Source organism: Euprymna scolopes, chromosome 9, assembly GCF_053919585.1.
Source record: "Euprymna scolopes isolate OS-2025 chromosome 9, ASM5391958v1, whole genome shotgun sequence".
Taxonomy (NCBI): Eukaryota; Metazoa; Mollusca; class Cephalopoda; order Sepiida; family Sepiolidae; genus Euprymna; species Euprymna scolopes.
Genome location: NC_136490.1, coordinates 80,241,618 through 80,264,811, shown reverse-complemented (window position 1 = coordinate 80,264,811; position 23,194 = coordinate 80,241,618). Strand labels below are relative to the sequence as shown.

The 23,194-nt window shown below is 31.2% G+C and overlaps 1 protein-coding gene across 4 annotated transcripts in view; it reads left to right on the top strand.

The window, feature by feature from the left end:
* Positions 1 to 23,194, top strand: part of LOC145284726 (hepatocyte growth factor-regulated tyrosine kinase substrate-like) — a 344,930-nt gene that overhangs the window by 273,002 nt on the left and 48,734 nt on the right. For all 4 annotated transcript variants that reach the window (XM_080133655.1, XM_080133654.1, XM_080133657.1 and 1 more), the window contains 2 exons: positions 17,585 to 17,757; positions 22,065 to 22,196. In XM_080133655.1, the coding sequence (XP_079989781.1) occupies positions 17,585 to 17,757; positions 22,065 to 22,196 (305 nt within the window). The remainder of the gene's footprint in view (positions 1 to 17,584; positions 17,758 to 22,064; positions 22,197 to 23,194) is intronic.

Here is a 23,194-nt window from a genome sequence, read left to right as displayed (position 1 = left end):
CCCAAAGGACCAGTAAATGCTGTTAATTTAAAAATTGCTGTAAATGGCAGTTCTTCTAGTGGAACCTGAAAATTTGCATGTTTAATAATAGAGCCATATTACATAATAAATACCAATATATTATTTTATTTTCCACAAAAAAAGGAACATAATTGCAGGTGAATCTATAGAATTAATTTTACCTCCTTGTTAGGAGGACAAGTGCAGACAATGTGCCTTTTTTGACAATTTTCTGTCTTGCACTTTACTGCAAAGTCATCACATCTCAAGACAGAAAGTTTACAGCTACAAGAAGATATATCAAACAGTCTATCTCACTTTGATTGCTGCAAGAGATTTCCTGTCAATCTGTTTGGCCCTCTTATAGCAAAATATATTGACCTTCTGTCCTGTATAATGTTACCTTAACAAGGGCAATTGTGGATTGACTGCTTGCCGAATACTAATTATTTCCTTGGCAATTAACTTAGAAATCTCACTATTTTTTTAAGTGGGGATAACTGTTTTCGAGGAAATAACTAAACTGGATGACTTGTCGTTAAGTTGGGGGTGCTGTTTCATCCAAATGACAAGGTGGACCAGCAAATTTTGTGAACCACGGGTTAAAACTGACCGTCATACTTTTACTGACATTCTAATCTGAAAAGTAAAATAAATAAATGGATTATAACTGAAGGAAACTGTATTAGGCTATCTTCCAGTTTCCTACATAAAAAAATAAGCGCTAGTTATAAGAAATAATGAAAAACTCTGTAGAGTTGAATGAGATGTATTGAAGAGAGATGACCAAACCAAATCAGAGGCATAGTAGTGTTTAGTTTAGACATTTTTAGCAGACTTTACCTCCTCTTTTGATAACATGAATTTATCCATAAAGAGATTCATTCTTGGTGTAGCTGTGCCATTTTAAACAAGTGTTTAGAGTTTGAAAAACCAGTGCTTGTGCATCTATGTTACTTATGCTATTTTAATAGTATTTTCAAGTTAAATTTAATTTTTATGAAATTTCTGTTTAGTAAATTTTTAGGTGAAAGTACAGAATGCAACCTCATTCCCATATAAAGAATGGCTTTCTAAATAAGAAAGTTATTTTAGCACAATAGCATAGATGCACAAATAACAAAAAACCTTTAAATGAGTTTCCTTATTTACTTGTATTAATCTTTGTAGGTTATCCGATTTTAAAACTATAACTTTAGAAGAAAAACACTGCTTAAAAACAATTACTCCCTAAAAATAAAAAAAAATAAAATTTGACACTAATTTTCTGCAAAGTATTTTTTATTAAGTAGAAAAACTTGAAAATTTACGTGGTTATGCTTTGTAAAGAATGTGTAGAATAAAATTGTATGGACTATTTTATTTTTTTGCTTTAATATAAAACTGGAGTATTACCATATTTTAATAAAAATTTCAAATAGAATTTGATGTGAAATATTAGGTTGGCGCAAAAATAATGTTTTTGACGTTCATTTGAACGTCAAAAAATGCCATTATTTTTGCACCAACCTAATAGAAAAACAAATTAAATAAGATAAAATATGCTTAAATTCACTGCAGACACTTGAAATATAATAATATATATTTTAAACAGGTCTTTTTTGTTTTTCCTTTTGAAATAATTAAGCCTAAATCGTAATGTTTTCAAATTAAATAATAAACAAACGTTAATTTTCAATATCAATAACGAGCGTGTTTTGTGACGGTAAAATCTAAAATGTTTTCACCCAAAAAAGTTCCTGAAATGAAAAAGCAAACTTTGGTCGTTATTATTTAAAAAACATAATTTTGCTTTTACACTTAATATTTATTTTATTAATTCATTATCCTCACTCATTTTATTTAAAAATGTAGTTTAAAAATTATTTAGAATAATTTTTAAACTACATTTTTAAATAAAATGAGTGAGGATAATGAATTAATAAAATAAATATTAAGTGTAAAAGCAAAATTATGTTATATTCTAAATAATGATTTCATTTTCTTAACAGTACGGATTGTTTTAATGACGGGACGTTCTTAACAATTCACCGAAAAACTTTTAATCGCTTCAATTTTTCAACTTTTAAAGTCATTTCCTCAAGCAAAGATAACGATTTTGAAAAAAATATTTTGTGTAGGTCTTTTCTATGTCAAACCCCAACTATCATTACCATTGCCTCACCTGCCCTACCCGGCATTGCCCAGGTGAGATGTGTGTGTGGAGGGGTAAATCAAAACATTAATAAGAAGGAAAATAAAGAATAAGTGAACGAAAAACTTTTTTTTTAAATCTGAAAAACAAAAACAAAAAAAACAGCGAACGTGATGGAAAATAAAGAATAAGCGAACAAAAATAAATGACATAAATAACCCTGTTTAAATATTAAAACTTTAATCAACAAAAAAATAAAAAAAAACGGCGCAAAGTGCAACCTTAAAATAACGCTATCACCAGCCTTTGAGACTTTACATAACCGGTCGCCACAGTCGATTGAAAATTTTTGGGGGCGACTAATAGTCAATAAAATTTCTTTAAATAAAGAAACAAGAAAAACTCATTTATTTTACAACCCTCAAATATGCGGTGACCTATGTTTCATCATTTGTGAATTCTTTCATCTCTAGCTGTGAGACCTTTGAAAGGTCAACAAGAGGTCGAATTTACACATTCGGCATGTAGTCAAAATGTCGCCTTTATTTAGCTCTCTGATTTTGAAATTCATTTGGAAAAAAAAATTCTTCGACACTACAAGTACATACACTTCATGCTTACAAAAGTAAAGACAAACATTTGAAAGAGGAAAAAACGCATCGTTCCGTCAAGCACGCACCGAAAATTAAATTATACAAGTCATAAAATTAAATTATACAACAAATCATATTTTTCTCAATTATATAAATTCAGATATTTGCATGCTCTTTTTTGCGCAACTTTCAAAAAATCATCGATACCCAATTTTAAAAATAATATTCTAAATGTTAGAATGTTGTTCCGAGGTGAATTCTTTGTTTTAATAGAAACAAAAAAGACCAAAGACCAAAGTTTTACAAAGAAAAATTGACCGTTTTAAATTTTAAAAAGATATTAAACCATGCTGATTTTCTAAGAAATCTAGTTCATTTGAGCTAAACGGTATTTTTTTTTTTTTTTTTTTTTTTTTTTTTTCTTTTTAATATTGGAGATTTCGGGCCACAGAGATCTCGTACCAGGAGATTTCAGTCTACAATCGTGAATACCCAGAGATTTCATAATACTTTTGTTTTTCAGCACCCACGGTTTAGGCTAGATATTTTAATTTTTGTATGAAATTTTACAACATAATTTGAGTATCAGAAGAATAGTTTGTTGATATTTTTATTAAGAATAAAGAAGAAAAAAAAACTTTAATTGAATGATTTTTCGGCCAACACATTTTTTCAACACCTACGGTTTAGGTCTTTTTCAACATCCGTGGGTGTTGAAAAAATCTGTTGGCCAAAAAATCATTCAATTAAAGTTTTTTTTTCTTCTTTATTCTCCTGGTACGAGATCTCCATGGCCTGAAATCTCCGCCTACCATTTTTTTTTATACACATGTGGATTTTTAAAGAAAAAGGATTGTTGTAATTCTGGCTATCTGTAATGTACATTTTCAACCAAATTTAAAAAATATCGATGTGTTCATTTTGTTTTCTTTCTTTCACTTTTTGTCTCTTTATGTATTTTTTTCAAATTGACTTGTGTACTTATAATGATTTAAACTCTTCGAAATTATATCAAAGATGATTATAATAATTTCTTGATGTGTTGTAAAATTATTTACTATAATTGACTGAAACAAAGACATAAAGTCGGACGAGTAAAAATATTTTGGGGCGAGTACATTTTCCCCTCACAGGCTGGCTTGTCACTATAACCACTGCTCTATGATCGCGTGAGTGAAGTAACGTTTTTTTTTTGTTTTTTTTTTCTATTTAAACTAATTCAAGAAAGAACGTTTTTCGCGCATGCGTGTTTGGCTAAATTGTCATGAAGGAACGATTTTGTGTTACCCTCTCTCATTGCAAACCTTTATTTCTATAGGAAAATTGACCATTTTTTTCTAATTTTCACATATTTGACTGATGGTACCAGTTTCAACTTTTCGGCAGACATACATGCATACATACATTTAAACAGATAGGTGAGATTTATATAATAGACTGCCCGGTTGTTTGTAGGTGTGTGTTTGGAACAAAAAAAAAAAAAAACGGGTGGTAATAGGCAGGAAGGCTCGAACCCCTAATACGAAGGTGGAAAAGAAAATGAAAGAAAACCTGATATCTTACCACTACACCATGATGACAGGAAGTGTAAAGCATTCAGATTTAGCAATGTCAATCAAAAGTTGACTTGCTCACGCAGGCGCAGAAATGAACATCTGGCTTTCTGCCATTTTATTTATTTGTTTTCCCACGATGTCGGGGAAAATCAGCTGCAAAAAGGGGGAACTCTGGCAGTGTCCAAATGAATAGCAATTATCTGATATGAAGGGTTTCCCCGATACTGATCAAAGCTAATTGCTTTCTAGATTTCTCGATCCGGAAAGCCATGAATGCATTTGCTTTGATCAGTTTCGCTTTATTTATACCAGAAAAACAAACAAACACTGGAAACTAGGAATTTTTTGTTAAACTCAATCAAAATAAAGATAGAGACGATGTCCATTTTTGAATCAGATATTATAATCTAGGAAGTATAAAGAAACTTCTCCAAAATAGTAACCAATGCGAAACACCCATCAAAAAACCTTCTTGGACACACAAAAAGGCTTGCGGCTGTTTTGCCTTTCATACTAGCCTGGGTGCCCGGCGTTGCCCGGAGGTATGCGTTAAGCAAAAGAAAAAAAGAAAAATGGTAGTAGGCAGGCAGGCTCGAACCCATACCGCAAAGGAGGAACAGATAGTGGGGAGGGGGGGGGAGTCTTTGCTGTTGCGCCCAATACAATACAATACGCTGGGTGTTCTGCTAGTATATATCTCAATCAAAATCTCATTAAATCCTGGACGATGACAGGTATATATTTCAATCAATCTCATTCAATCCAAGGCAATGCCAGGTATTCTGTTAGTATATATTTGCATCTATCTCATTTGATCCCCGGCGCCCGTGTATTCTGCTTGCATACATGTGCATCTCATTCAATCCCGGGTGACTCCGGGTAATCTGTAAGTATATATGTGGGCGTATATCGTTGAATCCCATAATTCTTGGATATGTTACTAATTTCGACAATTATTTTTCATAATTCAACCCACATTATCTTCCCCTGCTCACTAAAATAATAACTTTGAGACATTTCACATTTCATCATTTTTCATAATTCTTGGATATGTTACTAATTTCGACAATTATTTTCATGATTGAACCCACATTATCGACTCCCCTCTTACTAAAATAATAACTTTCATACATTGTCTGGGCTGTTTATTTTATTACAAACACACCAATAAAATAACTCGCATTTCATCATTTTTCATCATTCTTTGACATTGAATTGCGCCAATCATTTTTTTTTCCGATTCAACGACATTGTCGCCCCCCCCCCATCACTAAAATAATAACTTTGATACATTGTTAGGACTGTTTATTTCATTATAAACACACCAATCAAATAACTGACATTTCATCATTTTCATAATTCTTGGATATGTTACTAATTTCAACAATCATGGGCTGTTTATTTAACTTTGATACATTGTCTGGGATGTTACTAATTTTGGTACTCATTTTCATGATTTAACCCACATTATCGCCCACCATATAATAAAAAAAAATAACTTTGAGACATTGTCTTGGCTTTCTATTTCATTACAAAAACACCAATCAGGTAATTCACATTTCATCATTTTTCATAATTCTTGGATATGTTACTCATTTCAACAATCATTTTTTATGAGTAAACCCACATTGACTGCCTCTTTCTAAAATAACTTTGAAACATTGTATCAGCTGGTGATTTCATTACAAACACACCAATCAAATAACTCACATTTTATCATTTTCACTAAATCTTGGATATGTTACTAATTTTGACAATCATTTTTCATGATTTTACTTACATTATTGCCGCAGCCCCCTCTTACTAAAATAAAAACATTGATACATTGTCTGGGCTGTCTATTTCATTACAAGAACACCAATCAAACAACTCACATCTCATCAATTTTCATAATTCTTGGATATGTTACTAATATCTGCAATCATATTTCATGATCTAACCCACAAAATCGACCCCTCTTACTAAAATCATAACTTTGAGACATTGTCTGGCTGGTTATTTCATTACGAACACACCATTCAAATAACTAAAATATCATTTTTCATAATTCTTAGATATGTTACTAATTTCGACAATCCTTTTTCATGATTTAACCCACATAATCCCCTTCCTCTTACTAAAATAATAACTTTGCTACATTGACTGGGCTGTTTATTTCATTACGAACACACCAATCAAGTAACTCACATTTCATCATTGTTCATCATTCTTGGATATGTTACTAATTTCGACAATCATTTTTCATGATTTAATCCACATAATCGACCCCCTCTTTCTAAAACAATAACTTTGAGACTATGTCTGGGCTGTTTATTTCATTATAAACATACAAATCAAATAACTTACATTTCATCACTTTTCATAATTCTTGGATATGGTACTAATTTTAACAATCATTTTTCATGATTTAAACGACATAATCGCCACCCTCTTATTATATAGGGTATTTTGCTAGCACAAATATCCACCTATCTTATCCGATCCCAGGCAGCGGCTGGTATTCTGCTGGGAAGCATTCTGCCTATTTCATCCAATCCCGGGCAACACGGGGTATTTTGTTAGTACATATATCCACCTATCTTATCCGATCCCAAGCGACGCCGGGTATTCTGCCAGGAAACATTTCACCTATTTCATACAATCCCAGGTGATGCCGGGTATTCTGTTAGTACATATGTCCACCCATTTCATTCAATTCCAGGCTACGCCGGGTATTCTGCTAGTACATATATCCACCTATGTCATCCAATCCCGGGCAACGCTGGGTAATCTGCTAGTACATATTACTTTAGCATGAATTCCTTAGTGTAGTATCAGTCTCAGCATTCAATTGACTTTAATCCCTATCTTCCTTAACTCAGGATTATATATTAAAAAAAAAAAAAAAAAAAAATCCCCTCCCAATACTAAGAATGGCTTCTGGAAATAATGTTTTTATTCCAAATGTGATTTTTGGAATATGACATCTTGTCTCAATCCCCCCCCCCTCCCCGGTAAACAGAGTTAGGATATCATATTGTTACTTATACTAAAAAGAAAATGGGCGTTTGTTTTGTTTTGTTAACATGCCGACTCGTTCTTTACGTGATTTTTTAAATATTACAAATAAGCACTCAGCATACACTGATTTATTCATTTGATTTTTGGAATCGGCAGTTCAGCGATGTGACTTTCGGGATATGATATCTTGTCTCAATTTAGTACATGATAAATATGTAATATGCATCTTTTTTTTAAAAGAAGGTAATGTTCGGTAAGAAATTATGCTGTATAATATGGTTTTCTTGGCTAAGATCAAAGTGTAGTATCTGTTCTTAGAATTCAAGCGATCACATCTTTCACCTTCCTCCCTCTAAACAAAATTAGATCATATTGTTACTAATACTAAAAAGAAAATGTCCGTTTGCCTTTTTTTTTGTAAACATAGCGATCGTTCCTCTCATCACTAAATATTTTAAGCATATTTTTTTTTGTACTTATTTTTGCTTATCATTTTTCATTATACTCTCGTATTTTACTATTTTTAACCCGATATAAACATTGGTACCATTTTCATAACCTATAAGTGAATATTTTAATTTGTATGATACTCACATTTGATCCATAAAGAGTCTCGTATTATATACAAACATCGCCATTAAAGCGTGCTGATGTCACATGATATGACTAAGCGTTTTTTCAAATACGTATAAATATCATGAGAATATTATTTTATTACTACTAAAATACATAGGAAGAACAAAAGAAATGTCGCTCCTCTCATGCAGAAAAGACCGTTGAGACCAAAATTTTGATATTTTTCATCCGAAGATGATGATACCAAATTTATAATTTTTGGTTGTGTCTTTTGAAAGTTTTTGGCGGACATACAAACACAAAAACTCACATACATTTTCGCTTTTATAAGACTAGCAGGAGTACCCGGCTTTGCCCGGGTGTTTGGAGGTGTGTGTGCTAAAGATTAAGCAAAGTAATAACTCTGTTTGAACTTCTTTAAAAAATCGGAACAAAACAAAAAAAAAAAATAAAACAGCGAACGGACTTAATACTTTAAAAAATTCGGATCAACAAAAAACAAAAAATATGAAAAAAAAAATTAACGTGTTTGGAAAAACAAAAATAACAGCAAAAAGTGAAAAAAAAAATGGTATAAATAGGCTTGTTTCAATATCAAAAGTTTAACAATCGAAAAAAAAAAATATATCTAATAACTGGGATTGAACCTGCAATCTTAAGATAACGACGCTGTCCGGAAAAAACGAAAAAACAGCAAACAGACGTAAAACTTCTTTTAAAAAATCGGATAAACAAAAACCCCCAAAAAGGGGGGGGGGGACAAAAACAAAAAAAAATCACAGCAAAAAAAAAAAAAAAAATACCTGATAACTCGGATTGAACCTGCAATCTTAACATAACAACACTGTCACTTAATCCAGTGCGCTATGGACGCGTGGGCAAATGGAGGTCGGTTTTTATAATATTTAAACGAATTCAAGGTACGTCTTTTGTGCGTGTTGATGCATGTGAATAAGCCATCTTGTCATGAAGATACTGTTTTTTTTCACACACCCCCCTGTAAAAAAAAGAGCCATTGAGGATGAAGGAATGAATATTTTTGGCCAATTTTTCAATATTTGTTGGCCGAAAGTTCGAGCTTGAAAATGATACCTATCTGACAAAAATCCCTGCCCTCTGTTGAAAGTTTTTGCGACATACATACACACATACATACACACACATTTTCGCTTTTATATATATACTAGCGGGGCTACCCGGCGTGGATCGGGACCGTATAAACAATGAAAAAATTTAATTTTGTTTTGTAATATATTTATTATTCTTATGAGAGAGGAATTTTGTATGTTTATGTATCATTTGCTATTTCGAGTAAAAGAATATTTTACCTACATAAGACGAGTATTACACATATGAAATAATTGTATCTTACCTAGGGTAGGTAATTTACAGCATGTATATGCAAGGACAGGTAATATGCAACACATTTATCTCATCAAATCCCAAGCGATGCCAGGTATTTTGCTAATATATATTCTCACCTATTTCATTCAATCCCGGGCAACGCTGGGTGTTTTGCTAGTATATATCTCAATCAATCTCATGAAATCCTGAGCGACGCAAGGTATTCTGTTAGTATATATTTCAATCCATCTAATTCAATCCAAGGCAACGCCAAGTATTCTGCTTGTATATATTTGCATCTATCTCATTACATCCCAGGTAACCATGTATTCTGCTTGCATACATTTGCATGTATCTCATTGAATCTAGGGTGACTCCTGGTAATCTGTAAGTATATATGTTGACGTATCTCGTTGAATCCCATAATTCTTGGATTGTTACACATTTCGACAATTTAACCCACATTATCGCTCACCTGTCTAAAATAATAACTTTAAGACATTGTCTTGGCTGGTTTTTCATTACAAACACATCATCCAAATAACTCACATTTAATCATTTTTCATAATTTTTTGATATGTTACTATTTCAACAACCATGTCACATGATTTAACTTATATTATCGCCTCCACTCTTACTAAAATAAAAACATTGATACATAGGCTATGGTATGTTACTAATTTCTGCTATCATTTTTCATGAGTAAATCCACATTATCGCCCCCTTCTATCACTAAAATAATAACTTTTAGACATTGTATGGCTGGTTATTTCATTACAAACCCACAAACAAAGTAACTCACATTATATCATTGTTCATAATTCTTGGATATGTTACTAATTTTGACGATTATTTTTAATGAAGTAACCCAAATAATCGCCACCTCTTGCTAAAATAATAACTTTCATAAATTGTCTGGTATGTCTACTTCATTATGAATATACCAATCAAATAACTCACATTTCATCATTTTTCATAATTTTTGGATATGTTGCTAATTTCAAATGTCATTTTGTCTGAGTTCAATCACATAATCCCTCTCCTCTTACTAAAATAATACCTCTGACACATTTCTAAGCTGTTTATTTCATTACAAACACATCAATAAAATGCCTCACATTTCATCATTTTTCATAATTCTTGGATATGTTATGAATTTCGACAATCAAATTTAATGAGTGCGCACATATAATCGCCCAATTATTAAAATCATAAATTTGCTACATTGACTGGGCTGTTTATTTCATTATAAACACACCAATCAAATAACTAAAACTTCATTTTTCATAATTTTTGGATATGTTACTAATTTCGACAATAATTTTTCAAGAGTTAATCCACATTATCGCCACCTCCTATTACTAAAATAATAGCTTTCAGACATTGTATGGCTGTTTTTTTTTCATTACAAACACACCTATCAAGTTACTCACATTTTATCATTTTTCTTGGATATGTTACTAATTTCGAGAATTATTTTTAATAAAGTAACCCAAATAATCGCCCCCTCATTAACTGACATGATCCCGTTTCTCTTACAAAAATAACACCTTTGATACATCTTCTAGCCTGTCTATTTCATTACGAACACACCAATCAAATAACTGACATTTAATCATTTTCCATAATTCTTGGATATGTTACTAATTTTGACAATCATTGTTTAAGATTGAACCTGCATAATCAACCCCCTCTTACTAAAATACTAACTTTCAGACAATATCTGGGCTGTTTATTTCATTATAAACACACCAATCAAATAACTTACATTTAATAACTTTTCATAATTCTTGGGTATGATACTAATTTCGACAATCGTTTTTCATGATTTAACCAAGACCGTTTTAAAAGACAAGATGGCCGGTGGGCAAAAATAATTTAATCTGCTGACGTCATCACGGATAGTCTATACCGGTGACACCGGTAGGCACTCGTAACGTCTTGAAGTCAGTGTAATATTTCTTTTTTTTATTAAAATGCCTTCACGGTGCATCGTTCCAACTTGCTGAGGAAATTATCGTAAAGGACCAAAAAGTGACAGTATTTTCATTTCCGAAAGATAAAGAATTATAATGCAGTAAAAAAAAAAAAGATTTTACACCATCTCCATTCAGCAAAATAAGTTTTAACGTGCTCCCCCCCCTGTATTTAACACGATGTAACTATAATTTAATTCAATATTATCATCCTAAATGTTTTACCATTCAAAAGAAGAAGCTTCAAATAAATTGCTAATATTAAAAAAAAAATTTTAAGCATACAAAACTAATGAAAATATGAGACAACATCGACTCTTTAAAACACGATTTTTTTAAGCTGTTGACACACGTTTTAAAAATCTAACAAAAATTAATTTTCCTGAAATTTTTCAATATTTAAAAATAAATTATGCCGGCTGATAAAATTTTTAAACTTTTTTTTTAAAGCTAGAAAGATAAAATTTAAAAATACTTATTTTTATATATATATATATATATATATATATATATATATATATATATATATATATATATATATATGAAACTAAACTAAAAAAAAAAAAAAACGCGCGTTCACTCATGGTCTTAAACAGTCTTGGCCTACGGGACAAGATCAAAGTGTAGTATCTGTTCTCCAGATGCTGCATTCTATTTCTTGTTCTCTTTCGGTGGAGGAGAAATCCTTCACGACTGAAACAATTTTTATTTTTGTACCTTTTTTCCACGTTAAAAAACGACCCTGGTGTCTAACTCTGTCCCGTGGGGAGGCATAGTAAATAGGTACAATTCATTTCATTAACGTAATTGGGTTTGTATTACTGTACACATAGATTCGAAAAAGTTGTCAAAAACAAATATATAACAAATAAATGTTATCAAAGGCAAGATAAGTTACTTTTCTACCAAATATTTTTCGTGTTTTTATTCAATGTAACATGTTTATTCAGCTCGAAAAACATAGTGTTTACCGATGTATTCGAAAATTCAAGATGGCGTCTGATTCTCTCTTTAAGACGGTAAGTTTGGGATAAGGTGTTATAAATAAAAAACTATACAACATACTATTAAAAACCCGTCGAATATATGTCAACCTATGTCACGGTAACATATATTGAGCGAGTTTTTAACAGTATTTTATCCGGTTTTGTATTTATAACACCTTTTCCCAAACTTACCGTGTTAAAGAGAGAATCAGACGCCATCTGGAATTTTCGAATACATCGGTAAACACTATGTTTTTCGAGCTGAATAAACATGTTACATTGAATAAAAACACGAAAAATATATCCAGTTTGGTAGAAAAGTAACTTATCTTGCCTTTGATAACATTTATTTGTTATATATTTGTTTTTTGACAACTTTTTCGAATCTGTGTACAGTAATACAAACCCACGTATTTTAACAAACTGAAAATATGGATATAAAAAAAATGATTTTGCATGTTATTTTTGTTATGTGGTGAAATAATCTTAAATAAGAAACATGATTTTTTCTTTAGGTTAATTTTTTTACTGTGCAATATTTTATGAATTTATTAAAAATATTGTTTTTGATTTTGAAAAAATATTGTGGTTCATTTTGATTAAAAAAATATTCATTTTGATTAAAAAATATTCATTTTGATTTAAAAAAATATTCATTTTGATTTAAAAAAAAAGTTTAATTTTAATATTTGTTTATTGTCTTAACTCATATCAAATGTTTTGCTTGTGTTCTGCTTCAAATATTCATAATCTTACATGCATAATTTTCATTTAATTATATTAAATAAACTTCAAGTTTATTTCAAATCAAATCGTGTTCCTTCACTTTTTTAAAATGTAATTTATAAGTAATTAAAGAACGCATTCTAATCTTTAAAATCTATAATACAACGAAATATTCAATTGCTTATAATATACTTAAACAAATAACTTGTGTTTTTTTTTATTATTTTTTTATTATTAATATTAGATGAGTTTCAGTATAAATCATCGTGTTCTTTCTTTATTTTAATCCAATTTTGAAGTTTTGTAACGTTGTCTGTAAAAATTACTGTTCATTATTGACAGTCTAAGAGTTCCACATATCTTGCTTGTTGGGACCTCGGCGATGACGTCATTTTTTCAGCTGGCCGGCCATCTTTATAATGAAGGCCACGATTTAACCCATATAATCCCCCCTCCTCTAGCTAAAACAATAACTTTGAGACATTGTCTCTGGTTATTTCATGATAAACACACCAATCAAATAACTCATATTTTATCATTTTTCATAATTCTTGGATATGTTACTAATTTCAACAATCATTTTTAATTATGTAACCCACATAATTGACCCACTCTTTCTAAAATATTAACTTTAAGACTATATCTGGGCTATTCATTTCATTATAAACACATCAATCCAATAACTTACATTTAATCACTTTTCATAATTCTTGGATATGTTACTAATTTCGACAATCATTTTCAATGATTTAACACACAAAATTACCCCTCTCTTACTAAAATAACCATGCGACATTGTCGAGGGTGTCTATTTCATTACAATATGCACATCAAATAAATAACATTTCATAATTTTTCATAATTCTTGGATATGTTACTAATTTCGACCATCATGTTTCATGAGTTAACCCACATAATACCCTTCCTCTTACTAAATTAATATATTTGAGACATTGTCTGTGCTGGTAATTTAATTACAAACACACCAATCACATAACTCACATTTCATACTTTTTCACTTTTCTTGGTTATGTTACTAATTTCTACAATCATTTTTAATGATGTAACCCACATAATCGACCCCCTCTTAATAAAATATTAACTTTAAGACTATATCTGGGCTGTTCATTTCATTATAAAAACACCAATCCAATAACTTACATTTAATCACTTTTCATAATTCTTGGATATGTTACTAATTTCGGCAATCGTTTTTCATAATTTAACCCACATAACATCCTTTCCTTTTGCTAAAAGAATTATTTGTGACATTGTCTGGCATGTTATTTCATTATAAACACACCAACAAATAACTTGCATTTCATCATTGTTCATAATTCTTGGATATGTTACTAATCTGGACAATAATTTTTCATGATTTTACGACATAATCGCACCATCCTCCTATATAGGGTATTCTGTTAGCACAAATATCCACCCATCTGATCCGATCCCAGGTATTCTCCTAGGAAACATACCACCCATTTCATCCAATCCCAGGCAACGTCGGGTATTTTTCTAGTACATATATCCACCTTTCTGGGTGGGTATTATGTTAGTACAATATCCAGCTATGAAGCAATATCCAAGAGCATTCACTGGCATAATATTAAATTGATTGCATATTAATCTAATGGTATTCGACAATGAGGCTACATCCAAGGGAGGTCACTTGCATATTATAACAATGATTGTATATTAATCTAATTATATTTGAAAATGAAACTACAGCCAAGATTACTTGCGTAATCTAATGGTAGTCCACAATGAAGTTACATCAAAGGGAGGTCACTCGCATATTATAACAATGATTGTATATTATTCTAAAGGTATTCGACAACAAAGCTACATTCAAGGAAGGTCACTTGCATATTATAACAATGATTGTATATCAATCTAATGGTATTCGACAATAAAGCTACATCCAAGGGAGGTCACTTGCATATTATAACAATGATTGTATATTATTCTAATGGAATCTAACAGTGGAGCTACATCCAAGGGAGGTCACTTGCATATTATAACAATGATTGTATATAAATTTAATGCCATTCGAGAATGAAGCTACATCCAAGGGAGGTCACTTACATATTATGACAATTAATGTATATTAATCTAATGGTATTCGAGAATGAAGCTACATCTAAGGGAGGTCACTTGCATATTATGCCAATAATTGTATATTAATATAATGGAATTCTAGAATGAAGCTACACGCAATGGAGGTCACTTACATATTATGACAACAATTGCATATTAATCTAATGGTATTCTACAATGAAGCTACACTCTATGGAAGTCACTTGCATATTAAACCAATGATTTTATATTATTCTAATGGTATCCGACAAAGATTCTACATGCAAGGGTGGTCACTTACATATTATAGCAATGATTGTATATTATTCTAATGAAATTCGACAATGACTATACATCCAAGGGGGATCACTTGCATATTATAATGATTGTATTATTCTAATAGAATTTGAAAATGAAGCTACATCTAAGGTAGGTAACTTACATATCATAACAATTATTTTATATTAATCTAATTGTATTCGACAATGAAGCTACATCCAAAGGAGGTCACTTACATATGAGAATGATTGTATATTAATCTAATAGTATATCACAACGAAGATATATCCAAGGGAGGTCACTTACATATTATGACAATGATTGTATATTATTCTAATGGTACTCAACAATGAAGCTACACCCAATGGAGGCCACTACATATTATGACAATGATTGTATATTAATTTAATGGAATTCGACAATAAGGCTACACCCAATGTAGTTCACTCGCATATTATAACAATGATTGTATATTAATCTAATGAAATTCGACAATGAAGCTACACAAAGGGATTTTTGTAAAAACATCGATCGTTAATATTTTTGTAAGCGTATTTCTTTTTTTTTTACTTCACATTTTTGGCTTGTTATTTTTCGTTTAACTATCGTATCTAATTATTTTTAACGTGCTAATAACTTTGGTAACGTTTTCCTAATGTTAAATTTTTGTATTTTGATGTGTGTGTCTTTTTTACCGATAACAAAAGTCTCTATTCAATGTTTTCATATACATATCACCATTACAGCTTGCTTACGTCAGGGTCACGTGACATGACTCAGCGTTTATTAAATTACGTATAAATATCATTAAAATGTCACTTTTTGGGGCGCTCTCCCCTGCAGAAAATCGATCAGCTGACCCACTTCTCATGGTTCTTTTGGGCCAATTTTTCGATATTTGTTGTCCGGAGGGTGGGGCTTTCATATGAGACCAAGTTTGTGAATTTTTGTTGTGTCTGTCGAAAGTTTTTAGCAAACATACATACATACATACATGCATGCATTCATGCATTTTCGCTTTTATATATATAGATATAGATCACCTAGTTTATATTTGACAACTTTATTCCAAACAATACAAAACTAATGCTATAGGTCTATGGTTTGGGGGATTGAAGTCTTTTCTCCGTTTGGGTATGGGTATTCTCAAAGAGTGATGTTTTCAAGGAACAATATATTTTAAGAATATTTATCTTACCTTATCTTATTCAACAACTTTATTCAACATTAAATAACCAACACATGGTTGATATGCTGTAAACCAAACCAGAAAGTTTTGTACAGGATGTCCATGGGAGTTGTTCTATGCAGCCGATCTGGTAATCATGGCAGACACAATGGACCAATTACTTGAGAAATTGAGAATGTGAAAAAGTAGTATGGAAGTGATTTCGTCAAAGACAAAATGGCCCAAAACAACAACTGAAAGTTTCTGCCAATATGCATGTGCCTTGATCGAATGCTATAGATTGCAGTGCATGTGCATCATAGGTCCACATTTTTTTAAGCTAGTGCCAGACCTTAACTATGAGTACAGAATGGGACTGGGAAAGGCACACTCACTTAAATTGAAGTTTGCCAACAATCCTTTCAAAGTAGTGAATTCCTTTTGTTATCTATATATTAAATGTTGAAGAGTCTTACCATTAGGGTAAGATCAGTATGGATTATGTCTTTCAAACTGTTGCGAGTTTTGACATCACAAGTTGTCCCTCTCACTTTTAGGGGGTAGTATATATAGCAGGTGGGTGTGCAATGTGCAGGATTTTCATCCAGTTCTCATTCACTCAACTTTAGCATAATGACCAATGATCAGATGGTTATGCAGTGTTGAGACTCAGCATATCAGCTCTGATGCCCTGTTGACTGAAAATACCAATGCTTAATGAAAATGAACTTCTAATAATCAAGAATACATTGGTTTTGCCACATTCAGAAGAGCAACTCTTGGATAAGGAAATGCAGAACTCTTCAGATTGTTGAAGAACAGTTGGATATGTCAAAACTTTCATGCAAACATTTCAACAATCTTAGTGAAATTTGAACAGAATCAATCCTCACATTGCTAAACTAGAAGAAAACCCTGAAAATCACGACCAAGACAAATAAGAGCATAAAATGGACGATGAATTTGCTTATACAATTCATAGGATACTTTAATGTTCTAACAGTTTCAAATTAATGGCTAACTTAATATACTACAAACATTTTTAGACAAAATAATCTATTAACTTGAAAAGTATGAAGAGTAAAAATCTGATTTACTGTAAATTTTATAAATGAATTAGTGTATATATATATATATATATATATATATATATTTCTTTTTTGTAAGGCCATTATGAATCTCTACAAGATAAACTTGCTCAACTGCGTGATGCTCGTGAAGCACTTGATGCTTTAAGAGAAGATCACCGGGAGAAACGGAGACGGGAACAAGAAGAACAAGAACGTCTTCGACAAATTCAGATGTCACAGAAACTAGAAATTATGAGACAGAAAAAACATGTAAGTTTTGTATTCTACTTGCAATTATTTTGTTTTATTTTCATTTATTTTCAATTTTACAAATTTAACGCCATAAAAAAACAGATTTTTCATGGTTGACAACTGATATTATCTATCAGCTGTTAAATTCTCTCAGAATTTTTTGTTATTGATTTAATTTTTATGAAAATACTATACAGATTGAGAAAAAAATTATGCTTCAGGTGTAGAGTAAAAAGAATGAAATCAATAATTCAGTGTTTTGAATAACATGACTCATTTAAAAGTTAGGTAATCTATTCAAAAATCCTAATAAACATTTAATTATGAATTTAGTTAATTTTATTTATTGCGGACTATTATCGTTTCACAACGTTTTGCCCAACTATTCCTCTGGCCTTCGTCAGGTGGTAACCGTGACGGATAGGAGCTCTGAATCTCCTGATTGCATCCGCTGCAATTACTGCCTTCCATAATTGTTGTCGTCTCACCATGTTTTGGCCAAGTAAGCCTCTGGCTGGCTTTGGGTAGGATTGAAACCGCTATCTTCAGACAATTCTCACCTGGAATCGTAGAGATTTATCCACTGCGCCACGGGCCCCAAAGGGTGATCAAGTTTGAATTTTTTGGTCTTATCAAATAATAAACATGAATTTATCTTCCATGGTCAGGTCCATACCGAATGGTGTATATTATTTTAATTGGCTTTTAAGAGGCTTCCTTGGCCAAAACGTGGTGAGACGACAAAAACTATGGAAGGCAGTAATTGCAGTGAACACAGTAAGGAGATTCAGGGTTCCTATCTGTCGCGGTTACCACCTGACGAAGGTCAGGAATAGTTGGCCGAAACATCCTGAAACAACTAAGAAAAGATGAGGATAATAATAGTTCACAATAAATAATACTCATCTCAATGAATTCCAATTAAAATAATGAATTTCTCAAATCATCCAACACATGCCAGTTTCTAAAACGAACATTACACTGAATGATATCTTACCATGTAAATGTTTCTAAATATTTTAACAACAATGTAAGAATGGAGACGCAACATTTGAACAATCTATTTGTTTTAATGAACATGGTTTTAAAAACGAATCCATAAAAAGATTAAAATTCACAGAAAATGTAGGTGTAATTTATTGCATTCAGGCAAGATTACTCAGCATTGCCAACAAGGCATAGATAACAAAATAGAAACAGTTAAAAGAAAAGTGTATTTAACATTTTTCTTTTAAAACAATATCCCCTCTCTTTGTCTTACTACATCTCTCTTTCTGGCAACTTTTTTCAGTATAGTAAAACTGAGCATTTAACCTAGTTTCAAGTATTTTTGAAACAACTACTACTAAGAATATAAAAACATGTTTTTAACTCCCTTTTCCATGTACTAATTTGGTCACTGTTGACCCCCAGGCGCATGAGTAATATAACCCAAAATCCACGATGGTTGTAAATATATCTTGTGACTTTTAGTCAGACTCAGGAAATACAACTTTCCTGTTAAGGACAAAAGTATGTAACATTTAAAAAAAAAAAATCTTTTCTCTCTTATGAATATCTCTCTTACCAACATATCTGGTGAAATTAAAAAGAAAATCTTAGAATTTTTGGTCAGTTGGGTACAAACAGTCATTCTGGTGAAGTTGAAACTGGCAAAAATCTCATTCCTCTCCTTATAAGAATTCACCCTCTTTTAAATATATGAAAGGAATAGTATCATTTGGTTATGAGATTGTACCTTCCTCATCCTCCTCTGGATTAGAGAAAAGATTTAGTTTGAATTCTAGCATCAAAGAGGTGAGAGGTCTTTTTCACTTAATTTCTGTCTGAAAAGATATAACCAGTAAACTCTAAATGTATTTTTATTCTTTTCTATTAAGGATAGTACCTCTGAAAAATTTTGTCTTTTCTTTATCACTAAACAAAATTTAAGATACTATCTTTTACTATTCCATAAAGAAAATATATTACCATTTTTTAGACACATATTTGCACATTCATCCATTGTCTTTTGTTCCTAGAAGATTATAGATATATGTATTTCATGTATGCCTTTTAATAAAGACATTGTGCTTCTTTCAAAAACATTATTGTATTAGCATTTCAGTTAGTAGCTTCCTTCAGTCTTTACAGACTATGGATACCCACTGTAAGAGTGCCTACACATGGAATTTTTGTGGTATGAGTTACATAATCGCCAACCACATCTCTCCTGAGTTGGCATTGTTAAATACTAATGGCAAGTGGAGGTTTAGGATGACTGCAAACAATTCCAAGATAAGCAGAGAGCACATACACAGAATTCCCAAATAGTCACCCATCTTGTACTAGCTAGGCTCAATGTTGCTTCACTTAGGTGATCTAATGAAAACCAGTGTGTCAACGTAATTGTGCCATATAGCATTTCAATTTTACTCATACTGACACATATATTAGAAAATTTGAGGGGGGGGGGTATTTTTCCCCCCTTTTCCTTTCTCTTGAGTTTGTTTCACTGCTGCTAATGTTGTTGGTCATGTGACTTATTTCTGTCTGTTGATTGATCTGTGCATTCCACGTTTTCTGATAAAATTCAAACTGAAGTTGGCAGTTCGGGCTTGACACTTAAAATGTGTTGACATACTATCTTCTCTCCATCTAAACAGGTTGTTAAGTGACCTCGTCTTAGTTACTTAGCAAAAGTTTATAATGTTGAAGTGATTGCGTCTAAGTTACCTGACGAATTCATATCTCACTGAGAGAAATCTATTTCAAGGAAATCCAAGAAATCTGTCGAGGGCTTGGAAGTTGAATATGTCAGTAAAATACCAGCTTGCAAGAGATTAGACACATTTGGGGAAATATTCTCACTAGGAAAGATTGAATTGGAAGTGTCTAACACTATAAGTAGAGATTTTCTTCTAAGGCCCAAAGAAAATGGATACGTCTCAAACTGCAGTTTTTCTAAGTTAAAAAAGAAAAGAATATTTCTATTCTGACCTGACTCAAAGAAGGAACGAGGAAGTCTTTTTTACCGGACTTCTTGCCTCTTTAGAGAACATTATTATACAAAGAATTATATATTTGTTTACAGGTTATTTCCTTAAAAAAAAAAAATAGGAAATAAATTCCTCACTGTAAAAGAACTCTCGGAACATTATTTCAGATAATAAGTTATGTTTTTCTGCAGATATTTCAACTAATCTACTTGAGAGAACTTTTATTTTAAAATAGACAACTACATAATGTAAGCTTAAATTGCAAACCAAGGGAGCAAACTTTTTCAACTTTGTTAAAGTATTTTGACCTTTCTAGAAAAAAAAGCCTATGTTGGTTTAAATCTCGTATCACAGCAGTAAGTAAAAAAAAAAAAGAAAAATAAAGGCCTTCTCAAATTGTCTTTCTTTAATTTCTTTAATTATTTGGACTATTATCCTCATCTAGTTATTTACACGACGTTTTGGCCAAAGGAATAATTGGCCGAAACGTTGTGAAAACAACAACTAGAAGATGAGGATAATAATTAAAGAAAAAATTATACAATTTACTCATCTCCAAAATAATTCCAAACTAATTCAATTACGCATAATTGTCTAAACTCATAGGTTTTATTTCCCATTGAAAAAAAAAAATTAACTGCCCTAAAACGTTCTAATAGCCTTAAAATAAAATTTAGATTACTTTATATTAAATTTATATATATATATGTGGGGTTTTTTTTTTTTTTTTAGGGATAACTGTGTTATCCCTAAAAAAAAAAAAAATGGGAGAATCACATATTTTGGAAAGACATGTGCAAATGTAATAATATCAAAGAAATCTTGTAATATATTAATTTTTAAACAGTCTTAGTATTAGATTTCGGTTTCTTGTATATAAAATGCATTAAAATTCAACTTTGAATTCTCTTACTTTTATTAATGCATGCATGAAATTTTTATGGTATTGCAGCATATTTATGCACATTTACTTAGAAACCAATGATTTTTGGAGATTTTCAATGCCATAGTAAGTACATTCATGTGGCAAATTTCATTGCTTAATCTTGTGTTTAACAAAGATATAACATTTTTACTGAAAAAGTAGTGAAAATATTTGACAAAACGCATATGGTCTTAAAGATGGAAAATATCCAAACATGTGAGGCACAAAAATAGTGATAACTTCCTTAATTTTAATTGGATTTTAAAAATTTAAAGATTCTTTCTTAGCTTATCATGGTCTTTCTATATATACCATTATTGAAATATGTTAAACCATTTCAATTGTTTTCATGTGTATTGTTAGGTCACCCTAAAAATAAGAAAAAAAAAAAAGATTTTAATTTGAATGATTTTCTTTTCTAGGAATACTTAGAAATGCAACGACAACTTGCATTTCAACGTCTACATGAACAAGAGAGAGAATATCAAATTCGCTTGGAGCAGCAGAAACATTTGACACAAATGAGACAAATGCAGGCATATGGTTATGGACAGGTAAATAGTTTGCTTGGTTTATCACAATAGTAAATATGGTCAAGTATAGTAATTTTACTTGCTTTAATATTCTTCTTTCTATTAAGTTGAGGAGAAATTTTAATTTTAAATAAGTTTTTGTTATAATACACTTACTTTATATATCATTTTAAAATGCATTTTTCACTCTACTTAATCGTTTAAAAACAATTTAAATGTTTAAACTACGTTTTAAAACAATTATGTCTTTTTAGAATGTTGAATTCAAGATAGAAAAAAACAAATTCGCACAATTTTCTCATTTCAATTCAAGCTAGACCAAAAAGCTGCTGAAACAACTCACAATATCAATGAAGCATTTGAGGAACACACAATATAATGGTGGTTTACGAAAGTTTGTAGCGGCAATGAGAATCTTGAAGATGTAGTGGTCAACCATAGGATGATGACAATGATCAATTAAAAGCTTTAGTCAAAGCCAATCCGCACACAACTATTCGAGAACTCGCTTCTGAATTAGACGTAATGTATACAATGATTTCCAACTATTTGAGAGATTGGAAAGACAAAAAACAGCATATTGCTGGTTTAAACCACCATGCTGAACGCACAGCATAATGGTGGTTTAAGAAATTTTGTACCAGCAACAAGTCTAGAAGATGATGAGTGTAGTGGTCGGCCATCAAATGTGAACTGATCAATTAAAAGCCTTAGTTGAAACCAATCTGCACACAACTGTTAAAGAACTTGCTTCTGAATGTACATGACAATTTCGAAAAAAAACAATAGGTGCCTCATAAATTGAATGAAAGCCAAAAGAAACGTTATGAAGTGTCATCTTCCCTTCTTTTACACAACAAGACTGGTGCTACCAGATCAGACTGTCTTTTGGCTTCCTAAGACAAAATGCACCTACATTGAATTTCTGTTTTTGTTTTCTATCTTTTTTTGTAAAACTTAAATATGTTCTACAAAAACAGCCCCCCCCCCCATATTCTTTTTTTTTTTTTTTTTTTTTT